Below are 15,922 nucleotides of genomic sequence, written 5' to 3'. Positions count from 1 at the left end.
TTAGTTTTTTTTTTTTAAAAAAAAAACTAAAAATCAAAAACAGGAAAAAAAAGGTGATTCCACTTTTTTGTTGTCGGTTTTTAAAATTATTATGATTTTAATAAGTTTAAATAATTTTTTATTCATTACGTGACATATATCATATGTTTTTATACAACAAAAAACCAAAAAATAGAAAACCACAGCAATGCCAAACGGACCCTTAATGATCAGATAGAAGCATCAAAAAATTTCATTATCATTTATTTAGTGAAATTAATTTAGGGGTTGTTTGGTTAGGCATATTTAGATATGAAATTTCATACCAAGGAATTCTAGTTGACTAATTCCATTCTATCCCCTATAATCTCATACACACCTCACCCCCTAAAACTCACAATTCATTTCTTTAATGAATTGTAAAAATCATTCCAAATAAATGGGTTTAGAATTCATACCTCCCTAGTCCCTTGCGTGAGATTCTATACCAATTCATTACTCCGTACAATTTAAAGAACCAAACAACCTTTTAAAAGTATACCTGATGCGGTAAGCATAAGAAATGAAAAGACAACAAATTTGGAGTAACCCAACATATGCTTGATTTAGAAGTGGATTTGCTAGCTCATACGCTTATTGGCATTTTAATTTATACTCCGTACTAATTTCTTACCACACACATACACAAAAAAAATTAAAAGTGGACAATTATTTTTAATTTGCATATTGTGCTACGACAAATTACGTCACACCTAGTAACAACTAACATGGCACATTTTTCACGTTGAACAACTCCCTGTTTTGTAAAAATTACAAAATATAAATACTCCATTTCCCTATATGCAGAGTTTTAGATAAAACTAGCTTAAGACCCGTGCATGCACGGTATTCTAATTTAATTTTTAAAATTAATTAATTATGTCTAACAAATAAAATTTGATAAAAAAAAATATATAATAATTAAAATGTCATAATCTATATTAAAAGGCAAAGTAAAAATTTTGATACATAAGTTCATGTTAGTTTTAGATAAATATAAAATAAAAACGTTTGGCAATTTGGACACCTTAGAGCATGCACATTAATGAGGAAATCAGTGCCGGCAGACTGTTCAACGTTTGCTAACTCTATTCCTTTTGATTTTTTTAAGTTCCTTTTTCTTTTTTATTTGCTGTGTCTTCTGCTGTTTTCAAAAAAAAAAAAATCTTAATATTATTTCTCCTTTTTTATCTTTACTTTTTTCATTATATTTTTATCTCATATTTCACTGATAATGTCTTTATCATGTTTTTTTTAAAATTTTTTTTTTTTGTGGGAAGAAAATCATTAAAAAAATATATAAGTTAAAAAAATCCAAAAAAATATTTAATAGCAAATTAACTCAATTAGTATTGCTTCATAAGATTTCAAATCAATATACCAAGAATAGTTTTTTTTTTTTTTTTTTTTTTTTTTTTTTTTCTGATGAACCCATCTATTGTGCAACTGTAATGATAATTCATTAATTCTAATGTTAATATTGTATTTTTGGCTACGTTATTTTATACTCTCCACCATATTTTCGAATATTTTAGATAAATTATATCTTATTTAATTTCTCCCTTAAATAAAAGGTCTCAAAATCTTGTGTTACTACTAAAAGTGATCATGAGTCGGTTAGGCATTGCCCAAAAAAAGACTCGTTTCAAGTTATTGGAAAGATACTTAAAAATGAATTGAAATAATGTTTTAGTAAAATCTAATTTATTGTTACTTTTTTTTTGGCAAATTCAATAATACTCCATTTAAAAGATGATTAAAATGAGTTGGAATAATACTTTAGGTAAATGTTTATGAAAGAATTATGAACACCAAATAACAAAAAAATATATTTGTCAATTAAGAAGATTATATAAAAGATATGGAATAATATTTGTATCAAATATCTAAAAAAGGTTAAAAAGGAAAGGGGATTTTGGAGGGAAAAAACAGCATAAAGTGGTGACATGTGTCACTCCTGGTGTCTGTTTTAGTATTAAGTTACTAGTTTAAGTTCCGTGCAATGCACAGTTTTTACTTAACCGAATTATGAATTACAATGTTAATTTAACAATAATTTTTTATAAAACAAATCAGCATTTTAATTGAAACAAATACTTAAACTAATACTTAAAATCTACCATATTTTAGCATTAGAACAAGAACTTTGTGATAAATTTTTTCACCTAATCCAGAAAAAAAAGGTTGTAATCAATATTTTAAAAAAAAAAAAAAAAAACAAAACAAAGGTACATCTTCAAACGTATCTTCCTAAACTAACAAATGGAAATTATAAACTACTCAAAATTTAGCTAGCCAAATTTTATTCTCAATCTTTATTAATGAATTTACTCATCACTAAATAAATAAATGATTATCACAAAGTACATAACTACATACTAAGTAGGACATAAGTACAAGTTATTAAGAACTCAATGCACTAATAACTAGTACGGAGTATCACCTTTTAAGTCCCAAAACATTTATTCGTATTTAGTACTCTACTTGTATTATTTTGCTAGAATTGATAAAAATGCGGAGTATATTGTCAAAATATTAATCGCATGCTCCGTACATCATATAAAATTTTGTTTTATTCACCTTATTTTTGTTGAATTGAAATTATCTAAACTAAACTAAAATTGATTTTACTGAATCTCTATTATATTTCTTTTCTTTAAAATTATTTATTTTTACTGAATTGAACATATTTAATCTAAGCTTTACAAAATTCCTAGTCCTGGAGAAAAAGCCTAAACTTGTAAATTGTTCTAAATTCAAAATTTATGGTCAACAATGAATACAACACCTTCACTAATTACTAATTAGCAATGTGTGGCCAGGAGCTATGCCCCAACTTACCAAGCAACCAAAAATTCCCATTTTTTCTCTCTCTCTCTCTTTCTCAATGTAATAAATACCCAAATTGTTTGGGACAATTTTAGCTTAAATTAAAAGTTTCCAAAAAAAAGATGGCAATTTTGCAAGCAATTCTTCCATGTACTACTCTCTTAAAAACCCCAATACTCTGTTTCTCACAAACCCCATCAAATTCCCACCTGAAACTTCACAATTTCATCAAGACTTCAAATCAAAAACCCAAATTATCATTCAATAAACTACATGCAATTGCATCAGATGTTGCAGTTGGATCATCAGCTTCAGGAGAAGAAGATGAAGTGTTTGTGGGTCCCAGCAGTGAAGCAGAAGTCAGAGGAGAGAGAGAGGTGGTAGATTATGATTGGACAGAAGAATGGTACCCACTTTACTTGACTAAGAACATTCCAGAAGATGCTCCTTTGGGTCTTACTGTTTTTCATAAACAGCTTGTTTTGTTTCGTGATGCTTCTGGTGAGCTCAGGTGCTACGAAGATCGTTGCCCCCACAGGTAATTAACTATCCTCTTGCCGATTTTAGATAATTAATTACTAATTAAAGTGTGAGTGATGTAGACGTGATTGGTCTCGGGTGTCATGACTTTCCACCCGTACGTTCATTAAGTGCGAGTATATTTATTTAAGTGTGAAAGATGTAGACTTGATTTAATATCGGGTTTGGGTTCAATGGGTTGGGTGTCACGACTTCCACCCGTACGTTCATGACATAGTATATTATTTGGGTTTTACTCTTGTTAAATTGAAAACTTGCTGAAGGAAGTTGGACTGTAAATTGAAATTGAATGATTTGATCTTCAGGATCCCTTCATTTATAATGTAAATTATGCACATTATAATTATATATGTTGTAGAGTACACACTGAGGTCTTGAATTGTACATTATTGATTGATTATATTTGGAATTCTATGATTTTTTTGATTCGTTGTAATCTAGTATGACGTTTGAATGTTGGGAGTATGGTTCAATGATTAGAGACTTAAACATTGTTTAACAAGGCATTTCAACCTAGTTGATTTGAGATTTGAGATGAGAAATTTGCATAATTTGAAAGTGTTTGGGTTAAAATTAAATCAAGCTAAAATGCAAAACTATCTCAATAATTTTTTTAAATTAATGTAAACTACTTTATGTTCAATATAGTTCATGTGCTTCATGTATAAAATATTATGCATCATGTAGCCTTTTAGTTATGCAAGTATATATCCATTTACACCATTCGTGGCATTCACTATTGTTGTGCGACAGCGGAAGCAAAGGTCGAAAACAAACAAGAAAACAATAAAGAAATTCAATGCAAACAATAAGAACAACACCAAGAATTTACGTGGTTCACTATCGATGTGATAGCTACGTCCACGGGCACCGAGATCGAATGATTTCACTATAAACTGCAAAGATTACAAAGATGATTCTTGTATTTCTCAAGAACGGCTCTCACTCTCTCTCTCTTGACCCTAATACTGATATTAGGGAGGTTTTATATTAATCCCTAATTAAAAGATACTTGGGCAAAAAGATAATAAAATAAGATAACCTAAAACCGCAAAATCCGCGTTCCGTATTTTTCCTTCTCCGCCCGGTCAGACCGGGCAAGGTCTGCCCGATCGGGCGCGAGAAGAAAACTCCATACGAATGCTTCAACGTATCCAACCCCCACCGCCCGGTCAGACCGGGCAAGGTCTGCCCGATCGGGCGAAGGCTCGCCCGGTCGGGCGAAGGCTCGCCCGGTCGGGCGCGAGAGCAGCTTCTTCAACGAATTTGCCAGGCACCTCTTCTTCTTCCGCCCGGTCAGACCGGGCAATGTCCGCCCGATCGGGCGGACAAAGCTACGAAGTACGAGTCACCTAATATACTTATCAACAATCTCCACCTTGACGAGAACTCGTAGTCAGCAAACGACCCCATCAAGACATAGTGAAAAAACATCTCAAGCCAAACCCGATGCAAGACTCATGCATAAGCCATACATCCCGATAAGTCTTCAACCAAGACCCATCACATACTCGTCTCCAAGTATAACAACTCATAATGCTCCACCTGCATCACAAGCCCCGGGCAAGCTCCACCTTAAGGCCAACACACCTACACCAGGAGCTCCCCAACTTCGCCCCTCAGGGCCTACTACATCACGTAGTAATCAATATTTAGCAAGTCTAAGCAATGTTTAAACTTGCTAAACGGAACAGGCTTAGTGAAGAAATCAGCCGGGTTGTCAGCAGTCCCAATCTTCTTCACCTTAATCCTCTTGTCAGTACGCAAGAAATGATACCTGACATCAATGTGCTTCGTCCGATCATGGTGTACTTGATCTTTAGCTAAGCAAATCGCACTTAGACTATCACAATACACTGTAGCAAAATCCTGTGCAATACCCAGTTCACCTACTAGGCCTTTGAGCCAAATAGACTCCTTAGCTGCAGAAGTTAGAGCCATATACTCAGCTTCAGTAGTTGACAACGTAACTGATGACTGCAATGTAGACTTCCAACTAACCACAGAACCACCCAAAGTGAACACATAACCAGTCACAGACCTCCTGGTATCCACATCAGCTGCATAATCAGAATCACTGTACCCAGTGACCAAGCATTCCCTACCATTCCCGTACACAAGACCAATATCAGTTGTCCCTCTCAGGTAGCGAAAAATCCTTTTCACCCCTTGCCAGTGTTCCCTCCCAGGTCGAGCCATAAACCTGCTTACAACACTAACAGCATGCGCAATATCCGGCCTAGTACAGACCATAGCATACATCAAACAACCAACCGCGTTTGCATATGGAACTCTAGACATATAAGACAACTCCTCCTCTGATTGAGGTGACATAGACAAAGACAACTTACAACTAACAGTAGTTGGCGTACTTATAGGCTTCGATTTTTCCATCCCAAAACGAGACAAAATCTTTTCAATGTAGCTTTTCTGAGTCAAGAAAAGCTTACCTCTAGCCCGATCCCTGTAGATCTCCATACCCAAAATCTTCCTAGCTGCACCCAAGTCTTTCATGTCAAACTCCGAGTTAAGCATCTCCTTTAATCTAGCAATATCAGATTTATTCTTTGTGGCAACCAACATGTCATCAACATATAACAAAAGATAAATCATGGAACCATTATCCAGCTTACTATGATACACACAGCAATCATATGAATTCCTGTCAAAACCTTGTGAAACCATAAAAGAATCAAACCTTTTGTACCACTGTCGGGGGGATTGCTTAAGTCCATACAATGACTTTAGCAATCTGCAGGCATAGTGTTCCTTTCCAGGAACTTCGAATCCTTCGGGCTGCTTCATCAGAATCTCCTCCTCCAAATCGCCATGAAGGAAAGCCGTTTTAACATCCAACTGCTCCAGCTCAAGATCAAAATGTGCTACAATTGACAATAACACACGGATAGAAGTATGTCGAACCACAGGTGAGAATATCTCAACAAAGTCAACCCCTTCTACCTGACTGAACCCCTTAGCAACTAGCCTAGCCTTAAAACGTATTTGCTCAGTTTCCGACAACCCTTCTTTCTTCTTGTAAATCCATTTACAACCCACAAGCTTCCTCCCTTCCGGTACCTTTACCAGTTCCCACACTCTGTTCTTGTAAAGGGACTGCATCTCTTCACCCATTGCGGCAAGCCATTGCGCAGACTCACTACAACTAATTGCTTGTTTATATGTGGCAGGTTCAAATGACTCTACATCATCAGCTACACTCAATGCATAACCTGTCATCGCATCAACACAGCAATTTCTTCCCTCCATCTCTTCAATCAATCTAACAGGCTTCTTGATAACTCGTTTAGGCATCTCAAGAATGGTGTCAGGTTGACTAGATGACCCCTGATTAGATTGCTCCACCTCATCCCCAGAGTTAGAATGAGTAGGAGTAATCTCAGGTTCAGGAGTACCCGGCACTGGAACATCAGCATCATCATCAATATATTGTACCCGAGGTAAATCAGCAATGGTAGACTGATGTACCTCAAGTACCCCATCTGTCTGTAATAAATTGTCTCCTTCCCTTCTCAAATCTGAAATCTCTGCATTTTTAATTGAATACATGGTGTTTTCATCGAAAGTAACATCCCTACTAAGAATGACCCGACCCTCCGAAGGTGAAAAAATTCTAAACCCCTTCACACCATCCCCGTACCCAACAAAACACCCCTTCTTGGCTCGTGGATCCAGCTTACCCTCAATAACATGATAATAAGCAACACAACCAAAAATCTTCAAATTCGAAAAATTAGGCAACTTACCACTCCAGATCTCAAACGGAATTTTGGAATCAATTCCAGAATGAGGACCCCTATTAATGACATAACAAGCTGTTAACACAGCTTCACTCCAGTACCTCCTCCCAAGCCCTGCATTAGAGAGCATGCATCGAACTCTCTCTAGCAGTGTCTGATTAACCCGTTCTGCTACACCGTTCTGCTGTGGTGTCTTCCTGACAGTATGATGCCGACCTATACCCTCATCTGCACAGAACTGATTAAACTCGTCTTTGCAAAACTCTAGCCCATTGTCCGTTCGTAGCTTCTTGATCTTCCTTCCTTGTCGATTTTCCACCAAAGCTTTCCATTGCTTGAAAACTTTGACGGCCTCATCCTTTGACTTAAGCAACCTAAGCCATGTGTATCGGGACTTGTCATCAACAAATGACACAAAATAGTGGTAACCTCCCATACCTTCAACTCTAGATGGACCCCAGCAATCTGAATGGATGTAATCGAGCACTGCATCAGTAATGTGAGCACCCTTGCTGAACTTTGACCTGTGTTTCTTACCAAACACACAATGCTCACAAAATTCAAGGTTGGCAACCTTGACCCCGGATAGAAGACCCCTCTTGGACAATAGCTGCATCCCCTTCTCCCCCATATGACCAAGCCTCATGTGCCAAATCTTAGTCATCTCCTGGTGAGATACAGATGCGCAAACCGCAGAACTAGGCAGTGTAACACCCTCAAAAACATAGAGGGTGTTCCTTTTGATACCCTTAAGTACCAACTCAGAACCTCTGAAAATACACAACTCCCCATCTGAAAACACACCATTGTACCCCAATTCATCCAGGGTACCCAATGAAATCAGATTCTTTCCTAAAGCAGGAACATGCCGTACATTAGTCAAAGTTAACCTCCGCCCATCAACAGTCCTCAACCTCATGGAACCAATACCTGTGACCTTACATGGAGCATTGTTACCGACTATAACCATACCCCCATTGCGAGGTTCATATGTATCAAACCAATCTCGACGTGGACACATATGGAACGAACACCCCGAATCTAGAACCCAGTTATCAGATAAATCATCAGACCTAGCAGAACTGACTAATGCTAAATCTTCCTCTGAATTATAGCTCTCATTCGGTTTCTCTTCAACTACAGCAGCCTGGGACTTGTTTTTCCTCACCGGACAATTATTCCTAAAGTGACCCGGTTCTTTACAGTAATAACATGTTTTAGTAGTAGTTTTACTAGATCCATCCTTGCCGTTTCCAGCACCCGACCCAGCATTGTTCCCCTTGTTAAACCCCTTATTCTTTTTAGACTTTCCGGACTTAACAAATAACCCACTACCATTTTCCCCATTATCACTCGTAGCTTTCATTCTGAGTTCCCTAGTATGAAGTGCTGCCTTCACTTCTTCTAAGGTTATAGAATCCTTACCAACAACAAAAGACTCTACAAAATTCTCAAAGCTAGACGGTAGAGATACAAGTAAAATCAACGCAGCATCCTCATCATCAATTTTAACATCTAAATTACGTAAATCAAGCAAAATAGAGTTAAGTTTTTCTAGATGTTCCCGTAAGGAAGTACCTGACTGCATCCGGAGGCTAAACAACCGCTGTTTCAGTAATAATTTGTTGGTCAACGACTTAGTCATATACAATGACTCCAGCTTCAGCCACAATCCAGCCGCCGTTTCCTGATCAGCAACCTCCGTGATGATTTGATCATCAAGACTAAGTAATATGGTAGAGTGTGCCTTCTCTTCCATAACTTCTAACTGCGAGTCAGTCGGTCCGTCTCCTGACTCCGAAGTAGTACTCTTTGGAGCCAACGGACGCCATATCTGCTGTTGTTTTAACAGAGCCTTCATCTTAATTTGCCATAGCCCGAAACTATTTTTCCCGGTAAACTTCTCAATTCTTATTGTTGAATCTCCTGCCATTGTTATCTTCAAGAAACTCTCCAAGGATTGAACCTGAGCTCTTGATACCAATTGTTGTGCGACAGCGGAAGCAAAGGTCGAAAACAAACAAGAAAACAATAAAGAAATTCAATGCAAACAATAAGAACAACACCAAGAATTTACGTGGTTCACTATCGATGTGATAGCTACGTCCACGGGCACCGAGATCGAATGATTTCACTATAAACTGCAAAGATTACAAAGATGATTCTTGTATTTCTCAAGAACGGCTCTCACTCTCTCTCTCTTGACCCTAATACTGATATTAGGGAGGTTTTATATTAATCCCTAATTAAAAGATACTTGGGCAAAAAGATAATAAAATAAGATAACCTAAAACCGCAAAATCCGCGTTCCGTATTTTTCCTTCTCCGCCCGGTCAGACCGGGCAAGGTCTGCCCGATCGGGCGCGAGAAGAAAACTCCATACGAATGCTTCAACGTATCCAACCCCCACCGCCCGGTCAGACCGGGCAAGGTCTGCCCGATCGGGCGAAGGCTCGCCCGGTCGGGCGAAGGCTCGCCCGGTCGGGCGCGAGAGCAGTTTCTTCAACGAATTTGCCAGGCACCTCTTCTTCTTCCGCCCGGTCAGACCGGGCAATGTCCGCCCGATCGGGCGGACAAAGCTACGAAGTACGAGTCACCTAATATACTTATCAACAACTATACTTTAGCTCGTTAATTTTATTTTACCGAGCACTTTCATTGCATTCAATTAGCTTCCAGCTTACTAATTTCAATTATGTTACTAGCATTTTGTCTACTAATATTGTAAATGATGACTTGGAAGTTGGAACATAATTGTTCAAACATAGACGCAACTCGTTGAATCTACTTTGTTAATGCAGAGAATTAAATTTATTTAAATGTTGGGTGGGAAAGATTTTGTGTTACAAGAATGATGATTGAATAATGATAAAAGATAATTCCAAAACAATTATTTTGATAGACATCTAAATTAGATAGACAGCTGATTTCTAATGTGATGATTGCTTTAGGCTAGCCAAACTTTCAGAAGGGCAATTAGTTGATGGGAGGTTGGAATGCTTATACCATGGTTGGCAATTTGAAGGCGAAGGCAAATGTGTGAAGATACCTCAGGTCAGGTCAATGCATACTCGACTTCCTCTTTAATATTCATTCACCTAGAATTCCAATCTTTGTATTAAAATCTTGCTGCAAAATCCATGTTTCTAATAAATTTCTTTCACAAATCTGCTCTAGCAGCTTCCAGCAGAAGCCAAAATTCCTAAACAAGCATGTATAAGGACTTATGAAGTGAGAGATTGCCAAGGAGTTGTGTGGGTGTGGATGTCCCAAAGAACCCCGCCAAACGCCAAGAAAATCCCTTGGTTTGAAAACTTTGCTAGGCCAGGTTTTCAAGATGTCTCGACGACACATGAGCTTCCATATGACCACTCTATTCTCCTCGAGAACCTAATGGATCCAGCCCACATCCCGATCTCCCATGATCGGACTGATTGGACTGCAAAGCGTGAAGATGCTCAACCTTTGCTTTTCGAGGTTACTGAGAGAACAGAACGAGGATTTGCTGGCTGGTGGGGAAAAGAAAGCGAGAAGTCTATGCTTAATTTTCTGAGGTTTGAGGCACCTTGTGTGCTGTCAAATAGCAGAGAGTTAGTTGATGAAAAGGGAGAGAAACACTACTTCACTGGGCTCTTCCTTTGCAGACCATCAGGACAGGGTAAATCCATGCTCATTGTGAGGTTTGGAACCACTAAACGATCGCCTCTTGCTAAATTTTTCCCCAAATGGTATTTCCACCAAAACGCTAGTAAGGTATTTGAGCAAGACATGGGCTTCCTTTCGTCTCAAAACGAGGTTTTGATCACAGAGAAAGTCCCCACAAAGAAACTCTATTTGAATCTGAAGTCTTCTGACACTTGGGTTGCAGAATACAGGAAGTGGATGGATAAAGTTGGACATGGTATGCCTTACCATTTTGGGCACAGTACTATTTCGCTCCCTGAAGTTCCAGCAGTTGTTGAGCATGCCCCAGCAGGCCTAGTTGCTGGGCTCTCAGCTCAATCTCCTGCTAAAGGTGGGCTAGGGACAATGTATGCTCCGAATTGGGCTAACAGGTATTTCCGACATGTGATCCATTGCAAGGAGTGTAGTGGTGTTTTACAAGCATTTGAAGCATGGAAAAAAGCCCTGTCTGTCATCGCTGTTTTGTCCACTGGATTTGCCATACTTGTTTCAGGAAGACAGTGGAAAGCTCTTTGGTTAGTTACCACTTCACTGTGCTTGGCTGGAGTATATGCTTGCTCTGCTGCAATAGCATTGAATACAACAAATTTTATTAGGACTCATCGAAGGCTGTAAAATTTTCCCGTGTTTTCTGAGGATAAATTCTGGATTGGAAATTAAGAGATGCTCACTTCAACAAGAGTCTGAAATAAGTCTCAGGACTGGGCTACTACAGATTTCAGAACTCTATGTTGTACAGAAAGCACATAGAAAAGAAATGACAGGTAGTGAAATATTCTGAATTCAATTTTTCTGTTTGTTTTCAAACTGAGAAATATATCTTTTGGTCGATTAAGTGGAATGACTGATGCCTACTGTGTGGACGGATGAAGTGATGGAAATAGCTAGATTGTATTGCTATTAGAATTTGTGTGTTTATGTAATTGTGTATAGCTGGGTGAATTCATAGTTTTTCCTCAAAATTTCTGTCTAAGAGTGATGTAAACAGTGAGTTTGCATTTGTTATCAATGTAATCCCTCACAACTTATGTCAGCTATATGATGAACGGTTTTTTTTAATTCAATTGCCTATTTCTTTTTTTCTTCTAAGATTATATAGGTTGATAAATCATAAGGATACATATATACAACATAAATCAGTATGGCTATATATCTATAATAGTGCATGCAGGGTGAAAGATCAATGTGATCACTGATCAGTGCATCAGAGTATAATTGGTTCCAGTATTTATTTATGGCAACAGGCATATTATTAGAATCTCAGCATGCTAATCATCACTCATATAAGTACATAACTGAATCACGGCAGTAAGTATCGTCTGGAGTCGAAGCTGATAATTTGGTTTTCAGAAAAAGACTGTTACATAAGATGTTTAAGCAATGTTTCTACAGAACACTAGTATTGTAAACAATAAAGCTAATTACATGTAATTTTCACAGTTTCAGGAAGCTCACTAAAAATCACACATTACATAGTGTACTTACTACTTAATATGAAGTACTTAACAATGTTAACCATGCTGCTGAATTACAAACCGGTGCAACAGAACACCAAATTTAATACAGTAGTGGATTAATCAAGGCCATCAGATGTTATTAATCAATAACAGACAATCTAACAAACTTGGTTCCCAATGATTCAGCAACATCCGAAGCATACTTCAAATCTTCCACACTAGTCAGCATCATCCACTCTTTATCTTCATCTTGATAAAGCAATCTATATTTGTTCAACTCAAGTTGGAACTTCATGCCTATTTCTTCAATTAGTTGATTAATCGGTAAAGTCAAAGAGAAAACAATTCTCACTGAATGCTCCTTGTAAGTGGCTTTTACAACAATTGTGCCTGAACTTTCAGTTGTATGAAGAGCGCCTTCCAGATGCCCTTGGACTTGTTGCTGGATATCCATATGGCTTTCAATTAAGGGCTCTTCCAAATGCAGGTCTGATCCCATTATACACTGCACATTTTCCGTGTGAGCTGCTGAACTACCTAGGTTCACCACATTCTGTTGTGAGCAATAACTTTCAAATGGTGCTGTATTGTTTGTTTTCCTCTTCTTTGCATCAGGCTGTTGTTTTCTTCCTTTTCTTGGCCACTTCTCGACACCCAATTCTTTTATTGTTCGTTTCAATGTAGACCTCGATACTGCAAATTGAAGTCAAGTATGATTAATCATTTAGAAAAGCCAAAATTAAAACATGCATCATTTATATTTGACATCAGGTGAAAGTAAGTCCTTGCATAAATTGCGAGATGGGGGGATTAATATTTATATTGAAAACAAAACAACAATAAAAGTTTTCAAATCACTAACACCTCAACGACAAGTGATTTAGAAAAGGAAACATACCTCCAAGTTCTTCTGCTGCGTCTACTAGCTTTGTGTGATTGGACCAGAATGGTTGTAGCATCTCTAGAGTGATATTATTACTTTGAGGGATATGATTGTGCTCACTTTGTAAAGCATGACGATTGATCTCTCCACAATCAGTTTCTTTTGTGACACATACAAGTGCAATCCCTTGTTCAGTTTCTGTAGTTATAGTGTTTTGAATAGCATGGCTACTCTCACCACTTGGATTTGAAGTCTCCCCTTTGTTATAACTGAGATCTGTTTACACGTAGAAACCAAAATTTTTGACTAGTACAACACAAAAAACTTTGCTAGATGTTATAGTGAGTCTTTCCGCTAAATGCAAGCGGAGATGAAATTATTAAAAGGCAAGGATCAAAATTTCACATAATGAACATCTAAATTTGCTTAGTGTCCATTATTGTCAACAAAAAAAAAAAAAATATTGCTTAGTGTGCATGATGTAAATTTATGTTACTCCGCACATGGCAAAAAATTACTCAATGTTTTTATAATTTTGCTCTAGGAAAAAGTTCTCAATTGAAGTTTTGCATTGAATACAGCATTATTTTTCCTTTTGACATATCAGTGGCATCAATAGAAATTAAAACTTCAATGAATAAACAGATTTTAGCAAGAGTATGTAAATGCAGATCTCAGATAATTAACAATTCTAATACAAACAAAATGCGATCATGATACCTCCAAATATTTTTTCTGCCCATTTTCTAAATCACGATGACTGTTCTCACCATTATCTTGCTCAATTAGCATAGTGGTAATGTCATTTTGATCATTTTGTATAGCAGGGATGCTCTCAACTTCTTGATTTGGAGTTTCAATCCTACTAGAAACAAAAACTGTTTGCACAGAGAAATAAAATTGCTTACTAGCACAATCAAGAGAACCCTGCTATACCTCATATTGAGGCTTTCTGCTGTTACCAGAAGAGTAGAAGCACACAAGCACTTACAGCTTGATCAGGGGATTTCATAAAGCTGTGTTTGACAAGTAAACAAAAGTTCTAACATAACTAGGATCACAAAACTCAACAACCTAAATTTCCCATTGTCTTCATTAACTTTCTAGGTGAAGGTAAGCAAGAGTGCACTAACCAGATAAAAGAACTTGAATCATTAAACAAACAAGGTTGGAAAACTCAGAAAGTAACTAAGCATGAAGCATCTAACAAATCTAGGCAAACTAACCATCATATTTTTCTTCAGCATTGACAAATCTAGGCAACGGTTCCAGGACTGCCTCCGGAGTAATTTCTTTCTCTTGTCTAATAACATTAGCATGATAACTCTGAGAGTTGTTATGTCCCAAATCTAAAGCATGATGGTTGTTCCGGCCACCAACAATACTATTTCCATCCCATGAAGCAATTCCATGTTCATTTTCCAATGTCATGTTGTCAAATTGTCCATCATTTATAGCATGTTGGTTGTTCACACCAAAAAAATCAGCTCCGGGCCTGTTCGTCATAAATCCGACATTTCCCAAAGGATTGAACTGATATTGTGAACACAAAGCAGTATGATTGTGCTCACTTTGTAAAGCATGACGATTGATCTCTCCACAATCAGTTTCTTTTGTGTCACATACAAGTGCAATCCCTTGTTCAGTTTCTGTAGTTATAGTGTTTTGAATAGCATGGCTACTCTCACCACTTGGATCAGCTCCGGGCCTGTTTGTCACAAATCCGCCAATTCCCAAAGGATTGAACTGATTTTGTGAAGTATTCTCATCAATAGAGCCCATACTTATACTGTTGAAAGGATGATGATTGATCTCTCCACAATCAGTTTCTGTAGTTATAGTGTTTTGAATAGCATGGCTACTCTCACCACTTGGATTTGAAGTCTCTCCTTTGTTGTAACAGAGATCTGTTTACACATAGAAACCAAAATTTATGAGAAGTACAACACAAAAAACTTTGCTAGATGTTATAGTGAGTCTTTCCGCTAAATGCAAGCAGAGATGCAATTATTAAAAGGCAGGGATCAAAATTTCACATAATGAACATCTAAATTTGCTTAGTGTCCATTACTCAATGTTTTTATTATTTTGCTCTAGGAAAAAGTTCTCAATTGAAGTTTCGCATTACATTAAATTTAATACAGTAGTGGATTAATCAGCGCCATCAGATGGGATTTTACCAAAGCCAGGGTCGATCATGATAGCTTTGTTGATGAATACCAAATGACCAACTTCTCGGAGGGTGAATCGTGTCATGATCATATTCTTTGGTTCAGTTAGAAAACATATCAGAGCAGCTTCTGTTGTATGTGATGCTATCTTCAGCATCTGCAAGTGAGGCCACTTGAACCAAGCACGGTGTTTTTGCCCCGGTGACGTTCCCCTAAATCCACTAACCTGCAAAACCCACACGTAACACGAATTCATTATCGGATCATACCACCTCTGTAATCAATCAGTTCATCTCGAGTTTTACATATAAGCATTACCTGGTCATCAAACTTGAATTCCCAAGGCTGCTGATTCTCTCCTGTAAGGACTTTTACAACTTTTTCTGTTATTTCGACTAAAACTGACAACATGAAAATTAAAAAAGAAAAACAAGTTACAATTAAGTTGATACATGTAATTTGACTAATAGATTCCACTACATGTTTAAAAAAGAATGAGATTAACAAGAACCTAATTGATTCCCTATCCTTTCGAGTCGATTAATCATCGCCCTCAGCGCCTCAGATGGAATAATAGCCTCA

General features: G+C 37.3%; 1 protein-coding gene across 1 annotated transcript; it reads left to right on the top strand.

Moving 5' to 3' along the window:
• Nucleotides 1-2,833: 2,833 nt before the first annotated feature.
• LOC110712149 (protein TIC 55, chloroplastic-like) lies at nucleotides 2,834-11,893 on the top strand. Its single transcript, XM_021890585.1, has 3 exons — nucleotides 2,834-3,385; nucleotides 10,097-10,199; nucleotides 10,326-11,893. Exons 1-3 carry the CDS (start codon nucleotides 2,970-2,972, stop codon nucleotides 11,442-11,444), a joined length of 1,638 nt encoding a protein of 545 aa, XP_021746277.1. The 5' UTR covers nucleotides 2,834-2,969; the 3' UTR covers nucleotides 11,445-11,893.
• Nucleotides 11,894-15,922: the final 4,029 nt, after the last annotated feature.

Source organism: Chenopodium quinoa, unplaced genomic scaffold (genome assembly GCF_001683475.1).
Source record: "Chenopodium quinoa cultivar QQ74 unplaced genomic scaffold, ASM168347v1, whole genome shotgun sequence".
Taxonomy (NCBI): domain Eukaryota; kingdom Viridiplantae; phylum Streptophyta; class Magnoliopsida; order Caryophyllales; family Amaranthaceae; genus Chenopodium; species Chenopodium quinoa.
Note: the sequence above shows the minus strand (reverse complement) of the source record. Positions and strands in the feature narration are given on the sequence as shown.

What these genes read in the sequence shown, in the direction of transcription:
- LOC110712149 (XM_021890585.1), top strand. Translation starts at nt 2,970, where the DNA reads ATGGCAATTTTGCAAGCAATTCTTCCATGTACTACTCTCTTAAAAACC. An exon ending in GAAGATCGTTGCCCCCACAG is followed by an intron (nt 3,386 to 10,096) that starts GTAATTAACTAT and finishes TGATTGCTTTAG; the next exon opens with GCTAGCCAAACTTTCAGAAG. An exon ending in AATGTGTGAAGATACCTCAG is followed by an intron (nt 10,200 to 10,325) that starts GTCAGGTCAATG and finishes CTGCTCTAGCAG; the next exon opens with CTTCCAGCAGAAGCCAAAAT.